The 13009-nt window shown below is 36.8% G+C and overlaps 1 protein-coding gene across 2 annotated transcripts in view; it reads left to right on the top strand.

The window, feature by feature from the left end:
• SEC23A (SEC23 homolog A, COPII coat complex component) overlaps positions 1–11625 on the top strand; it is a 65213-nt gene extending 53588 nt beyond the window's left edge. For both annotated transcript variants that reach the window (XM_047735668.1, XM_047735667.1), the window contains exons 19-20: positions 686–751; positions 10232–11625. In XM_047735668.1, the coding sequence (XP_047591624.1) occupies positions 686–751; positions 10232–10321 (156 nt within the window). In that variant the 3' untranslated portion in view covers positions 10322–11625. The remainder of the gene's footprint in view (positions 1–685; positions 752–10231) is intronic.
• The last annotated feature ends 1384 nt before the right edge of the window (positions 11626–13009 follow it).

Genomic DNA, 13009 nt, shown 5'->3' with positions numbered 1-13009 from the left:
AGAAGCTAGTATTTGAATCTAGGTGTTCTCACTTCAGAGCCAGTGCTCTGGTGTTAAACTACTTACTCATAGAGTAGAAAAAGATTTTGTGTGATACTAAATTTCAGAAGATATGACTGCCTGTGTTTTTCCAGTGTGAAATAATAATTTATGCCTAGTTCTTTCCTTGATGTCTCATCATGTGTGGTGCTATTTTCCTCTTTTATTCTTGTTTTCATGATTATAAGTCTTAGTGGAGAGATGGTTAAAATGTTGGGTAAGTTGTCTTATGGAATAGCCTATAGTCTAAGAAACTTTGAGAGTCATTGTTTAAACTAAAAGAATGTATAAGGTACCCTTTGCTTTTTCAAGTCTCTGATGATGTTTCAGACCGGGTATTTAGTACATTCCGCACTAATCTTGTTGCACACATAAATTTTATCTGCTCAGTTTTGGATTCAACAGTTTATTATTTGTTGTTATGAATGTATGATTTGGAGAGAAGAGACTGCATTTATTTATTTGTAACATGTAGTGGCCCACATATTTCCAAAATTTAGTTTATTTTTTTGAAAGTTGCCTTTTAATAAAATTAATTTTACCAAAACATATTAAATAAAGTTGATTTTAGATCGCATAATGTGTTCAGTTCATATTGATTAGATCTATTTTTGATGGATAACGTTATTTCATCTTTGTTTTTAAGGCCCGTTTCCTGCTTTCAAAAGTCAACCCTTCCCAGACTCATAATAATATGTATGCCTGGGGACAGGTAAGTGTAAATAGTGGATATTGGAAATTACTTCTTGTGTATTTATAGTTTGTTATTTTAGTGAGAGCTATATTTTCCCCTATGTATTTGCTAATGATTTCTTTTGGCAGAGTAATGAAAAAATGAGTAGAATAGAATTAGCATTTGGTGGCATCAGAGAAAATAAAAAGTGATCATATCAAATAGGTAGAATTCCTTCATATTCCTAGTTTAGGACTATGCCCTTGAGATAAAAAGCAATATAGTGTATAATATAGGGAGTGACGATTTAAGCTTAATGCTAGGACATGAACTATAAAAGGCCACATATAATAAATTGGAAGAGGTCAGGGATTGTAATTGAACAAGAGAGGTGGAGGCCTGGAAATCTCTGTTAATATATTTTGATTTGTTACAAGTCCTACCTCTTGGTACAATATATCAGCATTTATCAAGTATCCAATATACAGGACTCTGTATTGGTACTTTCCAGTCCATAATGATCATCCTTGCTTTTTTTTTTTTTTCTTTTTAATGTTTCAACTTTTTAGTTTAAATTCTAGTTAACATATAGTGTAATATTGCTTTCAGAAGTAGAATTTAGTGATTCATCACTTTGATCATCTCTGCTTTTAAGGAGCTGGTAATCTAGCATTAGAGATAATATACGTATCTTTAAGTAATTAAAATATAAGTCAGTATGAGATATGTTCCTTTTAGAAAGATATTTAGAAAAATATTACAGGGTTTAGCAGAGGAAGAGGGCTTTGAAGAGAGCACATGGTGGCAGCAGGAGACTGTCTGTGATCAGAAAAGGCAACATTTCCTTTTAGAATGGTTACCATTTCAGGAAGTAGAAATTGTGCGAGGAATTCCAGGTAGAGGGCAGTGTAGACTGTGTGAGGTAGGCACAGAGCACACAGGATGAATAGAACAATAAACTGGAAATGTATCATGTGGCTAAATTGTGGAGGATCTTACATGCCAGGTTGAATGCTGAGGAGCTGAGTCTTTATTTAGTAAATAATAAAATGTTACTGAAGGTTTTTGGACAGGGTCAAATTTGAGTCTTAGATAATATAGGTGAATGTTAGGGTTAATTGAGAGCAGCCTGTAGATTGAAACTATATTTTGAAGTAATCCAGATGAGGGGGAATGAAGGCAAGATGGTGAAAAGGAATATATTTTGGTGATATTTTAGGAGTGGAACCAGTGAGATTTGGTTAGAAGTTGCAGGAAAGTAAAAATTACTCTAGAGCAAGACAGCTAAATGCAAAATCTGAATTCTTTTTTTTTTTTTTTTTTTTTTTTAGATTTTATTTATTTATTGGACATAGAGAGAGATCACAAGTAGGCAGAGAGTCAGGCAGAGAGAGAGGGGGAAGCAGGCTCCCTGCTGAGCAGAGAGCCCGATGCGGGACTTGATCCCAGGACCCTGAGATCATGACCTGAGCCGAAGGCAGAGGCTTAACCCACTGAGCCACCCAGGCGCCCCCCAAATCTGAATTCTGATTGGACTCTGGATTAGAGAAAATAACTATAAAGAACATAATTGGGATAACTTGAGAAATTTGAATATGGACTGTATATCCATTACTAGTATAATACTATCACGTTTCTTGATTGTGATACTATTGTTGTAGTTATGTAGGTGATTGTCCATGACCTTGGAGATCTATCCTAAAGGGAGTAAAATATCATGATGTCTTCAACTTACGGAAATTACTCAACAGAAGAAAGAAAAGAAAAGGAAACATATATAGAAACATAAAGCAAATGTGGCAAAATGTTAATCATTGAGTTTACGTATAGGGTATATGGGTGTTCATTGTACTTTTTTCTCAACTTTTCTACAAGTTTGAATTTTTAAAAAATAAATAGTTGAGGGAGAACAAGGTAATATAGGATTTTGAGCCTGGGTAACTAGGAGAACGTGTGCCAGGGAGTGGGAAAGCAGAGAGAAATGTTTGATTTCAGGTACACTGAATTTGAGATAACATTTAGATGGCCAAATTGAGGAGGCTATTAGAAATTTGGGTTTGGTGATCAGGGCAAGGATGTGAAAATTGATCATGGACAAGTGATACTTAAAGTCATCACAGCGGATACTTGTTCAAGAGGGAGTAAAGAGGCAAAAGAAGGATGAGATAAACCTTGAGGAATTACAAGTGGTTGGAGTATTTTATAAATAGAGAGGTGGAAGGAAAATGAAAATAATACCATACCATGGGGCGCCCGGGTGGCTCAGTTGTTAAGCGTCTGCCTTCAGCTTGGGTCATGATCCCAGGGTCCTGGGATTGAGCCCCATGTAGGGCTCCCTGCTCGGCGGGAAGCCTGCTTTTCCCTCTAACACTCCCTATGCTTGTGTTCCCTCTTTGCTGTGTCTCTCTGTGTCAAATAGATAAATAAAATCTTAAAAGAAAAACAAAAAAGAATACCATACCATGTCATAATAGATGAAGGAGGGCTTTATAGAAAGAAGAAAGGGGGTTAACAAATTCTGAGATGCTGCAGACCTTAAAGGAGGGTGAAGACTTAGAAAGGTGGATGGCTTTGAAGACTAGACGGTCATTTGTGGTCCTGGTAAGCAGTTTTAAGTAGTAGTTGAGTACAAGGCAGATCATAAGGAATTAGTGGCGGTAAAGGAGTGGAGGTTGTAAGGAGGTTGCAATCTAGTTTGAGTTCGGGTGGTAGGATAGAAAGATGATTCTTATTAGGATAAGGGCACAGAACTTACTTGTAGTCCAAGTGTAAGGTGCTGACCAAAGAACAGCTTATAGATGTTTAAGATCTTCAAAAGCAGACAGTGTGATCACAAGCACTGTGTGGAGTTGAAGCATTGGTACGGAGGCAGGACATTCCTTCTACGGAACCAAATGGTAGGAAGGGTAATGACAGAGAAAGATGTTGGGGACAGAATGCTCATATTGGGTAATTGCCTGTTTCTTTTAGATAATAGTGGATTATTCATTAAGAGTGAGACATGCTAGGGCTAAAGGACTAGAAAATAGGAAAGATTTAAAAACAGCTATACGGAATAGCTGTTTAGAAATAGAAATAGAAAGCAACAGCAGGCGAGTAAAAGGCTTTTATAGCAGTGAGGGCCCATTTTATTTCCTAACAGTTTCTAGAGTTTGCTTCCATTATGTTTAACCATGCTTTGTAGTTCAGGCATTGCATCAAAGGTGGAAGATTTTGGGGGTGATTTAGCGCTGGAGATAAGAAAGATGGACACATTAAAGGGAGTGCAATAATTTAGAGCAATGTTAAATGACTGTGAGGTCCAGGTTGGGTAGAAGATGTAGTAATTAGGATTAAGGCCCCTTCCCTCTAAATACAGAGGTGCTTCAAAAAGTTGCCCTGATTTCTTTGCATACATTGTTTTTCTGGGTGATTACATACACCCCTATGCCTTCAGCTCTCATCTGAGGCTAACTTAACAAATCTCCATCTTTGGTTTGACTTCACCTTGAGCTGTAGACTGGAATTTCTGTAACTGTCTGTTACACATCACTGGAGCTTCCTATAGACATTTCATAAGCAACGTGTTCCAACTTGAATTTATCTCTTTTATGCCATCTTATTCTGCGTGACTTTCCTATTTTTACAAAGGGCGACACTACTCTCTCAGTTCCCAAGACTTGGAACTTTAGTCATTTGCATTTTATTTTCTCCCTTCTATCCCTAATTATTCACAAATGGTTTGGTCTCTTTCTCCTATCCATTATCTCCTTTTTCTGTCACTAACTGAGGTCAAGCACTTGTTACTTTTAACATAGACTGTCAGTGCTTTTAGCCCTGTTTCTTCCATTTTGACAGTGGCCACAGTGGTCTGGAAGCAGTTCTAAGTCAAGAGAACTGTGTAGAAATCTTTAATCTTTGCGGCACCTGGGTGGCTCAGTTGGTTTCGTGTCTGACTGTTGGTTTCGGCTTAGGTCATGATCTCAGAGTCGTGAGATCAAGCCCTGGGTCGGGCTCTGTGCTCAGCGCAGTCTGCTGAAGATTCTCTCTCTCCCTCTGCCCCTCCCCCGGCTCATGTGCTTGCTCACTCTTAAATAAATAAATAACATAAAATTAAAAAAAAAAGGAATCTTTAATCTTTAATAATCCCCTTTGGAATTACATACAGACTCTTTATACTGCTTTTGAGGGTTCTTTATTGCATAATCCAAAGAAGTTTTCTCACTTTTAGCTACAATTTTAGAATTTCTTATTCTTTGAATACAGTAAGCATGTTACCATCTTTGTGACTCATCCCTGTCACCACATGGTAGCCATTGTTTAAGGCTGAGTTCAGAGTTCATTGACTCCACGAAATTTTCTCTTTTTCTTTTTCTTTTTTCTTTTTTTAAAAGATATTTATTTGAGAGAGAGAGAGCACAAGCAGTGGGGAGGGGTAGAGGGAGAAGTGGACACCTTGCTCACCAGGGAGCCTGATGTAGAGCTCAATTCTAGGACCCTGGGATCATGACATGAGCCAAAGGCAGACGTTTAACTGACTGAGCCACCCAGGCACCATCCATGAAACTTTTTCGATGATTACATGACTAATTTGGTATAATATGCCTGCCCCTTCATTCCTTTTTTTTCATCCATTTCTGATGTCCCTAAGGAATGATGACTGTGTCATTTTAATTTTTGACTTTCCACAGTGCCTTAACATAGCATGTATTGAGTATAGTAGATTTGGGCAGGAGAACAGAGATTAGAGTATAGGAGCTTTGTGGAGGTATTTAAGAGTTAAGGAGCCTTTATGATATAGATAAAAAAAATTGAATCCATGATCTAAAACTCCTGAAAGGTAAGGTTTTTATAGCAAGGAAAGGAGCTTATTCTTGGGAAGTGTGGAAGGGGTATAGCATGTGAGAGAAAAAAATTATGCCTGTGTAATGCATATACACATTATCAATATCAACTTTGCCATTCCACTTGCTATGAAATGAAAAGTCAAGTATACCATTATGACATGGAAGTTTGGTATACAGAATGTACCATGAATCAGCCTTTCTGTTATGGTTGAGTCATCTGGGCATTGGACTTAGTTCTGGATCTCACAACTTAAGAGAAACTTACTTAAGAAAAGAAAATTGCAAGAAGATAGGAAAGTAGGACCAATTACTAAAGTTCATGGAAATGGTGATTAGTCATAATGAAGAAGGGGAAGTTAAAGGACGCTTTAAAATAGTATTCATCAGGGGTTCCCTATCAACTGCCCTTAGAGGCCAGGGGAGTAACAAATGGGTGAAGTTCTTTTTAGAAAATCTCATACTGTCAGTGTGAAGAGGCAATACTTGGGGGCTAGGGGGCTCGGGTGGACTAGGGTTTGTAGGAAAAACACAGATATCCTTTTTTAGAAGGGGTAGCTGTTCCTCCCCTCTAGCTGATTGTTGTCATTTACATAATTTGTTTTAACAAAGTGTTGTGAGCCCACATTAATGCAGATCAAATAAAATACATCTTATGGCTGAATTTGTACATTATTAAAAAGCATGGTTTAGTTCATGGAGATAAAATTTGGTTCTTGCTTCTCTGGGTTTAAATTACAACATGGGGGTGCCTGGTTGGCTCAGTCAGTAAGCTTGTGACTCTTGATCTCGGGTTGTGAGTTCAAGCCCCATATTGGGTTTGGGGCCTATTAAAAAAAAAATTATAACATGGAGATGTAGTTGGTATGTTTATAAAGAACTTGTTGAGCTGGTAAACATGGAGAGGCATCATTCTGGGCTGGTAGTTGAAAACTATAAGTTACTTATCGTTGCCTTTTCTTCTTTGTCTATTATAGAGTTTAATAATATGTGCAGTAAGACTCAGTAAATATTAGGTATTAGTTTTCCTTGTTATCAATGGGGAAAAATAAGTCTTAAGATATTTTATTTTTATTTTTAATAATTTTTAAAAAAGATTTATTTATTTATTTGACAGAGAGAGACATAGAGGGAGAGGGAACACAAGCAGGGAGAGTGGGAGAGGGAGAAGCAGACTTCCTGCCAAGCAGAGAGCTGGATGTGGGGTTCGATCCCAGGAATCTGGGATCTTGACCTGAGCCGAAGGCAGACGCTTAACAACTGAGCCACCCAGATGCCCCAAGATATTTTATTTTTAAAGATTTTTAAAGCCACCTGGGTGGCCCAAAGATTTTTTAAAATAGGAAAGAAAACCTATTTTAAACTTTGAAGTTTAATTATTATGACCTACAAGTAGAGGCATTAGAGGCATAAATGAGAGCCCTAAGGTCTTTATTGGCCTATGCTTTTTGTAAGAGAAATTATGTTAATATTTATTTGCTTATTTATTTGACGGAGAGAGACAGCGAGAGAAGGAACACAAGCAGGGGGAGTAGGAGAGGGAGAAGCAGACTCCCCACTGAGCAAGGAGCCTGATGTGGGGCTGGATCCCAGGAGTCTGGGATCATGACCTGAGCCGAAGGCAGATGCTTAACAACTGAGCCACCTAGGCGCCCCAGTGTTAGTATTTTTATAGATAATAATAATTGATAAACTGAATCCGTACTATTTTAGTTCCCATGCTGAGCTTCTTATGCACTTCTGTTTAATCATTAAAACACTCTCATGGGGTGGTAACTATTAACTCTATTTTTCAGAAGAGGAAATTAGGCTTAAATAGCGTAAATAACTTATCCAAGATCACATAGCTAAACCGTGCAGGGTCTGGACTTGACTATAGGCCATCTGACTGGAGAATATGAATTTTTAACCATTAAGCTAAATCGATGATTGCAGTTTAGGGAGTTAACTTGGTAGCCAAGCATTTTACTAAAAATTATACAATCTTGCACTTTAGTTTTCTTTTTGTCAGAAATCAAGTACCCAGTGGTAAGTTTTATCCATAGATGGCCTGAAGAGGGCACCACTGCAACACTGCTTCCCCACTGCTGCTGCGCTTCATACACTGAGAGATAGAAAAGCTTGGATCTTACTGCCCAATCATGGATATAGTTGAAGAAGAAAAAAGGTGCAGTTGAAAAATTAAGATCAGCTGGAAATTTTTGATAAGTTTGAGTTGAGCATTAGTATTTGTAATTTCAAATAAGATCTCTACAGTATATAAATTAGAAAATTGATGTGTATTTTGTCTTGACTGGTTGAAATAGATCTGGGATTGGGTGAATTGAGGTGGAAAATGTAAATTGAAAGAAAATCAGGAATAGTTACAAAAAAAAAAAAGGAAGAGCTACCAGCTTATTATTAGTCTAGGTTATATTTTTGAGGCCTTTTGCTTCTCTGTGTTAACTGTGAATGTATAATAAGGAAAAATATTTCAGTGTTATAATATATTTCTCAGAAGAGGTAATAATAGCTCACACATGTTTATTCCTGCTGTGTATGTCAGGCATTGTGCTGTTTCTTTACACAGTTGAACTCATTTAATCCTTATAACATCCATATGAAATAGGTCCTTTTGTTATCCTTATTTTACAAATGAGGAAACTCAGACACACGGAGGTTATGTCACTTCTCTTCCTCAAAGTCATATAGGCAGTAAGTGGCTGAGTAAAGAATTGAGCCAATGCACTCTGTCTCCGAACTCCAAATTCTTATTCCCAGTGCTGTTGTCTCCCTTCATTGTCTAGTTTTTCAAGTTTTTTGAATTTGAAAAAACATAATAAAATTGATTTTTCTTTAATCAGGAGAGGTTATGGAACGTCTGTGGCAATACCAGACTAGAATTTTCGAAAGATATAAATCCTAGTCTCCTATTTGTTACTTAGTTGCTGATCTCTGAAAATTACTTGTTTTAGATTTTTTTATATTTACTTATAAATGAGAACTTGAGTATCAGGTGAAAAATTTAAAAATCCACATAGAAAATCTTTCAGAAAACTTTTTTCTTGCTACAATAGATTTCACTATTAGTGGTTTGGATTACCAAAGTCATCCTACCAACATAGTTTTTATTAAAATAGAAGTTAGGAATTTTCCTTAACTCTTGTTAATTACTTAGAACCTACAGAGATCAATTAAAATGACTTGAATGAAAATAAGCATAGTTTTTTTTTTTTTAAGATTTTATTTATTTATTTGAGAGAGAGAGAAAGCACGAGAAGGGGGAGGGCCAGAGAGAGAAGCAGACTTCCTACTGAGCAGGGAGACTGATGTGGAACTTGATGCAGGACTCCAGGATCATGTCCTGAGCTGAAGGCAGTCGCTTAACCAACTGAACCACCCAGGTGCCCAGCATAGTTTATTTAAAAAATACTGTAAATATGCTTCCTTCCAGCTGGCATGTCTGTTAAAATATGTGCAATTTCTTTGTTTTTATTTTTTTTTTAAAGAATTTATTTGAGAGAGAGCATATGAACAGGAGGAGAAACAATGGGGCTGGGGAGAGGGAGAAAGAATCTCTTAAACAGATTCCTCACTGAGCACAGAACCGGACATGGGGCTCAATGCCGAGACTCGGAGACCATGACCTGGGTGGAAACCACTCAGAGAGTTCGAGAATTCAAGAGTCAAATGCTCAATCGACTGAGCCACACAGGCACCCCAAAATATGTGCAATTTCAATTTTACTTAGTAGTCAGCAGCAGTAATCTCACCAAGACATGTATTTACTCCTTAGTAGTGATAAAGCTCCAATACATTCAAGACAAATGAACACTTTACTATTGTAAAGATTAAATTGGTTACATAGCTATTCTGATTCTGTAGTGCAAATCTGGTGGTGACCCCTTGGGGCAGTGCACGCTCCACAGGTTAATGGACATGGTTCACAGCAAACCTGTCCCCAACTTCAGATGCCAGCTGCAAGTGGGATCCCTGCACTTCTGACCAACTAGCTACAAATTGTGTGTGTGTGTGTGTTTGGGGGTTATTAGTGCTCCCCACATCTCCCCCCACCTCATGTTTGACAACTCCCTAGAACAACTCACAGAAGCACTGTATTTATGATCACAGTTTTATTACAAAGATTGCAAATAAAGACCAGCAAAGAGATCGCACAGAATGAGATCTAGGAGGGCTCCAGATACAGAGCTTCTGTGTTCTTTCCCCATGGAATGAGAATGTGTTATCCTCCTAGCATATTGATAAATCTGTTAGATAGGAAGCTCCACTGAGCATTGGTATCCAGAGTTTGTTCCTTTACTACCAAGCCTGATTGATTGAATCTCCAGTTCCCTTCCTCTTCTTTCCCTTCCCTTGACCTCACTTTCTCTCCCTAAAGGTCAGGCTATCTTAAATCCCCAACCCTTTGATCACATGTTGATCTTTCTGGTGACTGGCCCCCATCCTGATTCATCTCATCTTAAAGCCTGAACTCAGGTGTGATCGGAGGGGCTCATGAATAATAAGACACTATTAGGACATTCCAAGGATGTAGAGACTTTCTCAGAGGAGCCAGGGGCAAAGGCCAGTCAGATTATTTTTACAACAGGAGCATAGGCATTAGTCTGCTTACAGTGATTCCTTGTCTGTTGCAAACATTTGCTTTTACATTTTAAGGGACGTTTTAATCATAGCAAGTATCTTTCTTTTCCTCTAGGAGTCTGGAGCACCTATTCTTACAGATGATGTTAGTTTACAAGTGTTTATGGATCACTTGAAGAAACTTGCTGTGTCAAGTGCTGCTTGAAGTGCTAAACATATTAAGGACTCTTAAGAGGATGAAATAATATTTCAATTTCCTTTTTTTCCTTTTTCATTTTATCTGTGGAAACCAACAGAGGTATCTCTCTAGACTCTATGGTTTAAGACAACATGTGGAAAAATGTTCACATTTGTAGATTAAGCTGGAATATAAGAGCAATAAGAACAAATTTATTTTGCTTGCCACAGTATTATGACTGGGTTTAGAAATCTGAGATCTTTATAACTTAATTATGTTAAAGAGTAAAAATAGAGTTGGCCTTGTACTACAGAGATAGAACTCATTTGTGTATTGCAGAAAAATCCAAAGTGGCACTGAATGTCCTTGCTGATTTTTTGAAAACTTGTTTCTTGGTTTTAACCAGAAAGTAAACAAAATCATCAACAGTAGTGATAAATGCGAACATTTTTGCCTGTTTATTGAAATATATCTGTGATTTTCAAGCACTTATGCATATACTTTTTCTGTACTTATTCTGTTAAGGCAGATTTATTTTTATGATGATTTGTTTAGGAATTATTTGACTTTATATAAGGTAATTTTCATGAAGATAATTTAATGTTTTTGGTCATTTGGAAAAATAGTTTAGAGATGAAAAGTTTCTGGGGTAACAGTTCCATAACTGACAAAAAATGTGGAATTCCTGTAAAGTACCCAACTTACATGATTAAACATGATAATTTTTTTAAGAAGGGTGATTGAAAATAAACCATTTTGTCATAATGCATTTTAGGAAGTCTGCAGTAAAATAACTGTTGTCACTACTAAACCAAAATTGATTTTTACTGCATGGTTATGTTGTTTCCCCTTGTTTTTCTGAGGTAAATTTTACATTATATCCTACAGTATTTTAACACTATTTTGGGAGTTTACATATTACTTCTTATTTTTGCTTCCATTTTGTGAAATGTATTAAGTTGTTCTCATTGAAACAGTATTATATAATATTTTGTTGAATGATATCATGTGATGCTCAGTTTTATTTTGATTTATTCATTAGTATCATTCACTTTTACCTTTTAAAGTTTACTTGTAGCAAATGTTTACATTGCTAAAGCCAGATGTTTGACAATGAAATTTATATCAAGTACTGCAAATAAAAGGTGGTGCTATGATAAATGCTTAGAAGGACAGTTTGATGATTGTACTTGCATGAACACAATCATATGATAAAACAGAAACTTAAAAAAATGTTTATATGTTATTTTCAATTAAATTGCTCTGTTCCATTTTATTTGATTTGAACTGTGCTAGGCCTAAATAACCAATAAAATATACTTTTTCTGTGTTTTCCTGCTTATTTCGAAGTCTAGTAAAGCCTGAGAAGCCTAATGTGGAATTAGAGCAGTTATAAAACCTGCTATGAATAGATTACAAAGTGTTCATTTTTTTTAAATGGCAGCTTTATTGAGATATAATTCACATACCACATAGTTCACCCATTTAAAGTGTACAGCTCGGTGGTTTTTAGAATACTCAGAGTTGTGTGATCATCACCACAATCAATTTTAGAGCATTTTCATCTTCCCCAAAGTAGTTGTTTTTGCTATAAGGAAATTGTGTTTTGGAGTTAGCATATTTTGAATTGAATTAAGCCCCCGTGATGGTGATACATGTTTAATTTGCGTGGCCCCTTAATTTACGCTCTTTAAGAACACATTGCTATTCTTGAGTGATAAGTCAGTACTTGCCCCCACACTGTGCTTTCCTTCCAAATCAATTACAGCTGAAGCTGCTAAAGTACCTCTGTATTTAAGGATAAGGAGGAACAAAGAGAGCATCATACCCTTTTAACTTACCTTTTGAAAGAAAGCACCTGAGATCTTTGTGTATAATTTAGCTATTACTAAATTGCTAACTATTTAGATTGTTGAAGAAAGAAATGTTTAACCCTTTTAATAAAATTTAGAGTGGATAAAGAGTATTTGCTAAATTGTTAGCAGCACGGAGAAGCTTTGGTATGTCCACAACTATTTTGGAATTCACTGTTGAACCTACTACCCCTAGTGGCCTTATTTCTAAAAGCAACTTTAGACGTCATCTGTGTACACTTATATTTTGTTATAACAAGATAAAATTATTCTTTTATTGGCTGATTCCAAAAGTGAGCTGATATTTTCTCTATCCAGTGCCCCACTTGATAAACTTCCCTCTTACATTCCCTAACCCATGGACTGCACTTAATGAATGCTTCTTGTTCTGTCCAGGCCAGAAACCACTGAATCATTTTCATTTCTTACTCTTTACAACATCTTTAATGACCAGACTCTACCAGTTCTGCCTCTCTAACACCTCCCTGTTGTATTTGCTGTTTTTCATTTTATTGCTCTTCTACCTTCATCAGATCGCACGTGGTTGGTACAACAGCCTTCTAACCAGTATGTTTTCCCCAGTCTCCTCCAGCCCTCTCTTCAATTCACTGAAATACAGATCTGATTATGTCATTCCCTTTGCCCTCATAGTGAAATCCAGACACTCTGACATGGTAGCATTGGATACTACCAAATCAATCGGATCTTAGATCTCACTTAGAAAATTAGCACAAAGGACACAGTTGAAAAGGTACAGTATTGGAGAGGGGTCTCTAGTTCTACCTAAGCATTTAGTCTTAGGTGTGGCATTTGGGATTTAATACAGTGACAAAAGCAAATGCATTCTTCACTGGCTGTTACA

This window comes from Lutra lutra, chromosome 7 (assembly GCF_902655055.1).
Source record: "Lutra lutra chromosome 7, mLutLut1.2, whole genome shotgun sequence".
In the NCBI taxonomy this organism is placed as follows: domain Eukaryota; kingdom Metazoa; phylum Chordata; class Mammalia; order Carnivora; family Mustelidae; genus Lutra; species Lutra lutra.
Note: the sequence above shows the minus strand (reverse complement) of the source record. Positions and strands in the feature narration are given on the sequence as shown.